The sequence below is a fragment of the Sapajus apella genome, unplaced genomic scaffold (assembly GCF_009761245.1).
Source record: "Sapajus apella isolate SASKATOON/1434 unplaced genomic scaffold, GSC_monkey_1.0 scaffold2, whole genome shotgun sequence".
Classification (NCBI taxonomy): Eukaryota; Metazoa; Chordata; class Mammalia; order Primates; family Cebidae; genus Sapajus; species Sapajus apella.
In genome coordinates this window covers 20,203,240-20,212,352 of record NW_022436942.1, presented here as the reverse complement: position 1 = coordinate 20,212,352, position 9,113 = coordinate 20,203,240, and the positions used below count along the sequence as shown (strand labels likewise).

General features: G+C 47.6%; 1 protein-coding gene across 6 annotated transcripts in view; it reads right to left on the bottom strand.

Moving 5' to 3' along the window:
• TIMELESS (timeless circadian regulator) overlaps positions 1-9,113 on the bottom strand; it is a 39,295-nt gene that overhangs the window by 16,010 nt on the left and 14,172 nt on the right. For 4 of the 6 annotated variants that reach the window (XM_032290479.1, XM_032290474.1, XM_032290494.1 and 1 more), the window contains exons 3-13: positions 8,919-9,072; positions 8,687-8,801; positions 8,530-8,592; positions 8,173-8,274; positions 7,836-7,991; positions 6,646-6,779; positions 5,754-5,841; positions 4,977-5,153; positions 3,754-3,971; positions 3,421-3,524; positions 3,106-3,275 (exon numbers count right to left, since the gene is read on the bottom strand). In XM_032290479.1, the coding sequence (XP_032146370.1) occupies positions 3,106-3,275; positions 3,421-3,524; positions 3,754-3,971; positions 4,977-5,153; positions 5,754-5,841; positions 6,646-6,779; positions 7,836-7,991; positions 8,173-8,274; positions 8,530-8,592; positions 8,687-8,801; positions 8,919-9,072 (1,481 nt within the window). The remainder of the gene's footprint in view (positions 1-3,105; positions 3,276-3,420; positions 3,525-3,753; positions 3,972-4,976; positions 5,154-5,753; positions 5,842-6,645; positions 6,780-7,835; positions 7,992-8,172; positions 8,275-8,529; positions 8,593-8,686; positions 8,802-8,918; positions 9,073-9,113) is intronic. The other 2 variants (XM_032290485.1, XM_032290488.1) reach the window with 1 other exon arrangement.

Genomic DNA, 9,113 nt, shown 5'->3' with positions numbered 1-9,113 from the left:
AAAAAAAAAAAAAAAAAAAAAAAAATTGCCAAAGCTCAACCAAGAAGGGCTGTGAACCAGTCTTTGCTGTGAGTACTCAAAAGTCAAATAGGATGAACTGGGAGGCCATTGAAGGTCATGCCCCACTAAAGCACTTACTATAAAACACACCAAATGTTAGGAGCTTGAGTTTTGAAGTCCAGCAGATCTAGATTTGAGTATTGAGTTAGTATTACTAACAAAGGCTTTGGACAAGGTGCTTAACCACTTTGGGGACATGTGTTACTGTGAGGATAACATGAAAACTTCAGCATAGTGTCTGACACATAGTGAATCCTCAACAAATGATAGTGCCTAGTATTACAGATAATACTACAGAGCTCTGAGTGCAAAAATACCCTTTAGGAAAGTCTCATTGGTGCTACTGCATCTTTTTTTTTTTGAGAGAGTCGTGCTCTGTCGCCCAGGCTGGAGTGCAATGACGTGATCTGAGCTCACTGCAACCTCCACCTCCTGGGTTCAAGCAACCCTCTGCCTCAGTCTCCCGAGTAGCCTGGATTACAGGCACCCACCACCACATCCAGCTAATTTTTTGTATTTTTAGTAGAGACGGGGTTTCACCATCTCGGCAAGGCTGGTTTTGAACTCCTGACCCTGTGATCCACCTGCTCAGGCCTCCTAAAGTGCTGGGATTAAAGGTGTGAATCACTACGCCCGGCCTTATTATTGCATCTGTCAAGTCCAGTTACAACAGAATTTTAAGTTGTAGCAACTAGGATTATAGGAAGGTTCTGGGGTACAAAATCTGTTTTGTTTGTTTTTGAGATAGTTTTACTCCTGTTGCCTAGGCTGGAGTGCAATGGTGCAATCCCAGCTCACTGCAACCTCCATCTCCCGGGTTCAAGTGATTCTTCCACCTCAGCCTCCCAAGAAGCTGGGATTACAGGTGCGCACCACCATGCCCGGCTAACTTTTGTATTTTTAGTAGACACGGGTTTCACCATGGTGGCCAGGCTGGTCTCAAATTCTTTTTTTGTTTTTAGGGACCCTTAGCGCTAAATTTTTTTAGTGGTCTCAAATTCTTGACCTCAAGTGAGCTGCCCACCTCGGCCTCCCAAAGTGCTGGGATTACAAGCATGAGTCACTGTGCCAGGACCAAAATCTGTTTATTTATTTATTTATTTTAAGACGGAGTTTCGCTGTTATTACCCAGGCTAGAGTGCAATGGCACGATCTCGGCTCACTGCAACCTCCGCCTCCTGGGTTCAAGCAATTCTCCTACCTCAGTCTCCCGAGTAGCTGGGACTACAGGTTGCGCCACCATGCCCAGCTAATTTTTGTATTTTTAGAAGAGACGGGGTTTCACCATGTTGACCAGGATGGTCTCGATCTCTTGACCTAGTGATTCACCTGCCTCAGCCTCCCAAAGTGCTGGTGTGAGCCACTGTGCCCGGCCCAAAATCTGTTTATACAAAGCAAAGTCCCTGTGTTTCCAGGATACAAATTCCTTGAGGTTTTCATTTTGTCCCAGGTTTTTTTTTTTTCCAATGTGAACCAAGAATTTTATTTATTTTTCAGAGATAGAGTTTTGCTCTGTTGCCCAGACCAGAGTGCAATGTCTCAATCATAGCTCACTGCACCCTCAAACTCCTAAGCTCCAGTGATCCTCCCATGTCAGTCTCCTGAGTAGCTGGGTCTACAAATATGTGCCATCATGCTGGTGAATTTTTTTTTTTTTTTTGAAACAAAGTCTCGCTCTGTGGCCCAGACTGGATTGCAGTGGCATAATATTGGCCTACTGCAACCTCTGCCTTCTGGGTTCATGCAATTCTCGTTCCTGCCTCAGCTTCCCAAATAGCTGGGACTACAGGTACATGCCATTATACCCAGCTAATTTTTTTTTTTCTTTGAGATGAAGTCCCATTCTGTCACACAGGCTGGAGTGCAGTGGTGTGATCTTGGCTCACTGCAACCTCCGCCTCCTGGGTTCAAGCGATTGTCCTGCCTCAGCCTCCCAAGTAGCTGGGATTACGGGCATGTGCCACCACGTCCAGCTAATTTTTGTATTTTTAGTAGAGACGGTGTTTCACCATGTTGATCAGGCTGGTCTCAAACTCCTGATCTCATGATCTGTCCACCTCAGCCTCCCAAAGTTCTGGGATTACAGGCGTGAGCCACCGTGCCTGGCCTACACCCAGCTAATTTTTGTATTTTCAGTAGAGACAGGGTTTTGCCATGTTGGCCAGGCTGGTCTCAAATTCCTGGCCTCAAATGATCCACCTGCCTTGGCCTCCCAAAGTGCTGGGATTACAGGCATGAGCCACTGTGCCCAACCTGTCCTAAGCTTTTCACTTATTCCACTTTGGGTTCATGGACACATGTTACAATCTCAACTTTAGGGATCTGGAGATCAACACAAGCAGCTTGAACTTATCCCAGTAATAACCAATACAGGACTAGACTCCTAACTTTCAATTTAAGGCTCTTTTTGTTGTTGAGACAGAGTCTTGCTCTGTCACTCAGGCTGGAGTGCAGTGGCACAATCTTGGCTCACTGCAATCTCCACCACCCGGATTCAAATGATTCTGTCTCAGCCTCCCAAGTAGCTGAGATTACAGGTGTGCGTCACCACACCTGGCTAATTTTTGTATTTTTTAGTAGAGACAGGGTTTCACCATGTTGTGGCTGGTTTTGAACCCCTGGCCTCAAGTAATCTGCCCACATCGGCCTCCCCAAGCTCTGGGATTACAGGTGTGAGCCACCATGGCCAGCCACAATTTAAGGCTCTTTCTACCTCACCACAATGCTTCCAGGGTATAACCAGAAAATGCTACAGCATAATTATTAATCTCTAAAATTATAAATCCTTAGGGTTTTCATACTTGGCACTTGGTAGGTGTTCAATAAATGGTTCCTGACTGAACTAAGGTATTTACCGCAGATCAGGGATCATGCTAACGGGAGAAGGAAACTGATAGACTCACACTGGCAACACCCACAAACCTCTGACTGTCGTAGTTCAAGCAGGTTTAATAGATGAACTGAAGCTGTAGAAACTGTGAGGAGAAAGAGCCCCCGTCCTCGACTCTCCGTCACAGCTCTCTACATTGTGGGGCTGCCCAGTACCTGCACCACCAGGTTCCCACGGCTCCGACAGAACCGCTCCAACATTTTGAGGAAGAGGTGGGTCGTCTCCACCAGGTCACGAAGGAAAGAGCGGGGCTGGCATCTCTCATCGAACTTTCGAAACAGTGCCAGGAATAGTTCTCGGTACTCCATCACATAGAAAATATTATCTAGGAATGGGGGAAGAGAAAGGGATGGAAGAGCTATTCTGGAAAGCTTAGAAAAGGAGAGATGGATGAAGCTGGGACTGGGAGGAATGAGATTCTCATCACGAGACAAGACAGGCTGGGTTTGGGGACCAGGCCAGGGCCTCACTCTTGATGATGCGGCTGCTCTCCCTCACAGCCTCATCTGGAGACATGTCCATCTCATTCACTGTGGCCAGCAGTTCCTGATAGGCCTTCAGAGCCAAGTGCATCCTGAGAGTTGACGGGAAAAGGTGAAACGGAGGACAACTTAGGGCAATGACCCATGGAAACAGCAACCTCCCACAGCCCAAAAAAAAGAAGTGCCCCCTGAACCAAATTTCCCAGCCTTGCTTGCTCCCCAGCCTGACCACCTGAATCCTAAATAAGGAAGAAAGTACCAGCTGGACTTCAAGCATTCAGATTTCTAGCTCATTCCAACTCCAGTAACCATCTCACTCACCGGCGTGCCCAGGAGGCAGCTTCCTTGCGGTCAGTCAGCATCATCTCATAGTAGTTGGTGAGGTTCTGCTCAATGAAGTGGAAGGTACGGACACTGAGGGTCTCAGAAACCAGGCCTGGCCGGAAGGAGGCAGCTCGGTTGAAGGCCATGAAGAAAGCCAAGGCCCACATATAGTAGGTCTCATCATGCTGCTGAGCTTTCTCCCGAAGCAGGTGATCCTAACATTAAAAAAAAAAAAATCACTATGACTTCAGGGCTTTCAATATCTTCCTTCCTGTTCTGTGATGATGGGATGGATGCTGGACACCACTGTCATCATTTGTGTGGTTTTTTTTTTTGTTTTTTTTTGAGGCAGAGTCTCACTTTGTTGCCCAGACTGGAGTACAACGGTACGATCTCAGCTCACTGAAACTTCCACCTCCGGGGTTCAAGCGATTCTCCTGTCTCAGCCCCCCAGGTAGCCGGGATTACAGATGACCACCACCAAGCCTGGTTAATTTTTGTATTTTTAGTAGAGATGGGGTTTCACCATGTTGCAGGCTGTTCTCAAACTCCTGACCTCAGGTGATTCACCTGCCTTGGCCTCCCAAAGTGCCAAGCCACTGAGCCTGGCATTTTTTTTTTTTTTTTTTTTTTTTGGATAGTCTCACTCTGTCATCCAGGCTGGAGTGCAGTAGTGGTGAAATCTTAGCTCATTGCAACCTCTGCCTCCCAGGTTTAAGGGATTATCCTGCCTCAGCCTCCCGAGTGACTGGGACTACAGACACATGCCACCACGCCCGGTTAATTTTATTTATTTATTTATTTATTTTAGTAGTGACGGGGTTCCATCACATTGGCCAGGCTGGTCTCAAACTCCTGACCTCAAGTTATCCACTACCTCAGCCTTCCAAAGTGCTGGGACTACAGGCGTGAGCCACCATGCTGGGCCATCACTGTCGTAATACTCTAGGATCCACAATTTCCAACTCTCTCCTGTTCTCAATTTCCTCTCCCTCTGAGGCAATTTTTCCAGAACCTCTTTTGTCATGCCAGGAGCCCACTTGCTCCTGGCATTTTCACTATCTCTCAGGGACATCTTAACTGTATGTCCTTCCCACCTACTAGTCTACATTCCAGGGGCAACCTCCCCGAGCTCTTCCCCACTTCTTACCCACCAACAGCTCCATCCTCACTTCTCTATTCCATTCCCGATTATCTCCATATCCTTCACAGGCTCTCACCTTTACTGATCCCATGAGCCGGTTGTAACAGTTCTCCAGGAACTCAGAGCAGAAGTCTCTGAGGAACAGCCTCACATTGAGGGCAGAGCGGCGCTGAATGGACAGCTCTCGGGCGGCCTGGCGACGCTTAGGCACCTTTTGCGGCTGCTTTCCCAAATCTGAACTGTAGTTTCGAAGCTGGGTGTGTCGGTTGGGGGATTAAAATTACTCGTAACTACCACCTTCCCCTTGCAGCTCTCATCAAGTCTCTCAGAAGAAACTAGTTTTTGGTTTTGATTTTTTTGAGACAAGAACTTGCTCTGCCACCCAGGCTGGAGTGCAATGACACAATCGGCACACTGGAGCCTTGAACTCCTGGGCTCAAGCAATCCTCCCACCTCAGCCTCCCGAGTAGTTAGGAGCATAGGTGCGTGCCACCATGCTCAGTTAGTTTTACTTTTTAGAGGGACAGGGTTTTGCCATGCTGCCCGGGCTGGTCTCGAACTCCTGGGCTCAAGCAATCCTCCTTCCTTGGCTTCTCAAAGTGTTAAGATTACAGGCATGAGCCATTGTACCCAATCTTTAATTTTTTTTTTTTTTTTTTTAAGAGACGGTCTTGTCATGTTGCCCAGTCTGGTCTTGAATGTCTGGGCTCAAGCAGTCCTCCTGCCTCAGCTTCTCAAAGTGCTGGGATCACAAGTGTGAGCCACCATGCCCAGCCAAGAACTCTTAAGATGATTACCCTGCTTACGCTATGCAACTCCACAGTGTGCCCACTCTAGGTCTAAGAATACTCACGTTGTGAAGGCCTTTGTGAAAGATGACATCCCTCTCCCCAATGGATTTCAACCCCTGGACAATATAGGAGCCCCCAAATCGAGAATGCCTGTAGAAACAAAAGGTCCAAGGTGATTCTTCGGTTCTCTAGAAACTTTATCTCCATTCTCTATCATCAGCACATCGGAGCAAGTTATAACTGTAAAATGTTAGCTGGGCGCAGTGGCTCACGCCTGTAATCCTAGCACTTTGGGAGGCCGAGGTAGACGGATCACCTGAGGTCAGGAGTTTGAGACCAGCTTGGCCAACATGGTGAAACCCTGTCTCTACTAAAAATATAAAAATTAGGCTGGTTGCAGTGGCTCACATCTGTAATCCCAGCACTTTGGGAGGCCGAGGTGGGTGGATCACGAGGTCAAGAGATCGAGACCATCCTGGCCAACATGGTGAAACACAGTCTCTACTAAAAAATACAAAAAAATTAGCTAGTCATGGTGGCGCACACCTGTAGTCCCAGCTACTCAGAAGGCTGAGGCAGAAGAATCACTTGAGCCTGGGAGGCGGAGGTTGCGGTGAGCTGAGATCACACCACTGCACTCCAGCCTGGCGACAAGAGACAGACTCCATCTTAAAATATATATATATATAAATTAGCCTGGTGTGGTGGTGGGCTCCTGTAGTCCCAGCTACTGGGGAGGCTGAGGCAGGAGAATGGCTTGAATCTGGAAGGCAGAGGTTGCAATGAGCCAAGATTGTGCCACTGCACTCCAGCCTGGGCGACAAGAGAAAAACTCTGTCTCGAAAAAAAGAAACTAAACTAAAATGTTATCCAATCACCCCACCTCAGACTCTGCCCTCCAAACCCGCAGTATTCCATGGTGTATGAACAAGAACCTGGCTCTCTGTCTCTTACCTGTTGCCTCGCTGGAGGGCGCGAGTCTTCTTTTCTGCCATCTCTCGCTGGCGCAACACCTCCAGTTCTGCAATATCTGTACTCCGCTCCTGAGCTAAGCGTCCCCGTCCTACTCCCGCCAGTTGCTCAGGATTCTAGATTGGAACAAAGAGGGAAAAATCAGAAGGACAGTCATTCCTTATTCTGAGTTCACGCCTACATGGGATGCAATGAGTGAACAAAATAGAACCATTAACAGGACACTATGTCGTCACTCTCCCTTACTGAGGGGGATACGTTCCAAGATCCCCACTGGATGCCTGAAACTGCAGACAGTACTGAAATAATATATGTATATATTTGTATACATATGTTTTTATATATGTATACACATGTACATGTTCTGTTTTATAGAACATATATATGTTCTAAATATGTTATCAGAAAACATAGAACATGTATATATATATATACACACACACACACACACACATTCTATTATGTTTTTTCAATCTGATAACCAAGATGGCTAGTTCATGGCTAACAGGCAGGTATACAGTGTGGATATGCTGGACAGAGGGATGATTCACATCTTGGTCAGGACAGACAGGGACAAAAGATTTCATCACACTACTCAGAACAATGTACAAGTTTAAAACTTCTAAAATGTTTATTTCTGAAATTTTCCACTTAATATTTTCAGACCACGGTTGACTGTGAGTAACTAAAATTGAGGAAAGCGAAACTGTGAAGAAGTGGGTACTACTGTACTCAAGACATGGCAGGCCAGGTACGGTGGCTCACGCCTGTAATCCCAACATTTTGGAGAGGCTGAGGCAGGCGGATCACCTGAGGTGGGGAGTTCGAGACCAGCCTGACCAACATGGAGAAACCCTGTCTCTACTAAAAATATAAAATGAGTTGGGCATGGTGGTGTATGACTGTAATCCCAGCTACTTGGGAGGCTGAGGCAGTTAAATCGCTTGAACCCGGGAGGCAGAGGTTGCGGTGAGTCAAGATCACGCCACGGCACTCCAGCCTGGGCAACAAGAGCGAAACTCTGTCTCAAAAAAAAAAAAAAAAAGACATGGCTACTCCAGCTGTCACCTGACTTCCCCAAATAATGCAGACGTTATCAGAAGAGCAATTCTGGCTGTACAGTAGAAAAGCACATGGACGGAGGGGACGCGGGCAATAGGCCAGGGTCTCACCTGGTCACGAAACATAAGGGAGACAATCTCTAGCACATGTAGGCTCCACTGCTGCTCTGCAGACGAGCTGGCCAGAAAGAGGAGCAGGTCGTCCAGGCCACTGAGGTGAATCGCCCAGAGAAGCTGGTCATGGACACTGGCGTCATCATCAATCTTCTGAACAGTGAGTGATGAGGGTAGAAAGGAAGCTCATTCAATCCCACTGCCCTGCCTTGAAGCCCTCCAACTCATTCTTTTACCACGCCTCCTCCCCCAGACTTGTCAGAGGACAGAATAGCTTTAAAAGGGCAGCTCAACCTAACCATGCGCAAGAACAGAGAATACCCAAGACCCTCACCTTCTCCTGATCAAGGTCAGCTGGGACATGGAGAATGTTTCTAACCAGCAGTAGGATCCGCTCAATCAGCAAGTTGTCTTCCTCCTGCCGTTCCTCCCAGCCCTAACCAGAAGAGAGAGGAAGAGACTCACTGTGGAAGGCAGGCAGCATGTACCCTGGCTGAAAGACCCAGGCAAAGAAGAGAATCAGGATTAAAGAAGTCAAACAGTACAGAGAGACTGTACTCTGGCAGCCAGAGACTATGGATTGGTCTACCATATCCCCAAGGACTGGGACCATATCTCAGCATCTAATCATTGCCCGGAGAAGGTGCAAAGTGCTGTTTCATGGGATCCTGTAAGGTGAAGACTCACTCACCAGCTGCAGCAGCTCATACAAGGTTTCACTGAGGACTCCAAAAGCCTTCTCACTTGCAAAGGCCTGTGAAATAGGGGACCAGATCTTAAGTAGTGGTCATCTATTTCTTCCCCACTGCCCCATATTCCACCCCAGGGACTCCAAAGGAAAGCCTTACCACTTTGTAGGCCTGCAAATAAGTTAGCACCTGCAAAAAATGGTGCCGAAAGCTGGGCTCCTTAGGCAGACTGCCAAAACAGAGCAAGGCTGGTTGTGTCAAGTTCACCATCAGTCTGGGAGACAATGAAGAAGGGAGAAGTTAAGTTGCCTTACCAGCTCAAATGCCAACCCTATCAGCTCAAACACCAAAGGCTGGCGCATGGCGAAAGTTTAAGAGCTAGGGAGGCAACCTGATAACAGCATCAAAGAGAGGCTTGTCCTGGCGGTGCTGGGTGAGGATGGGCAGAAGGTCACTCTGCAGGATCTGGGCTGCCCCCAGCTGCTGACGCACATCTCGTGTCTCATCCTCATGCCTCAAGTAGCGGATCAGATCCTTCACACTCTCTTCCGAGACAGAACAAAACATGTATGTGGAACCCTGGAAG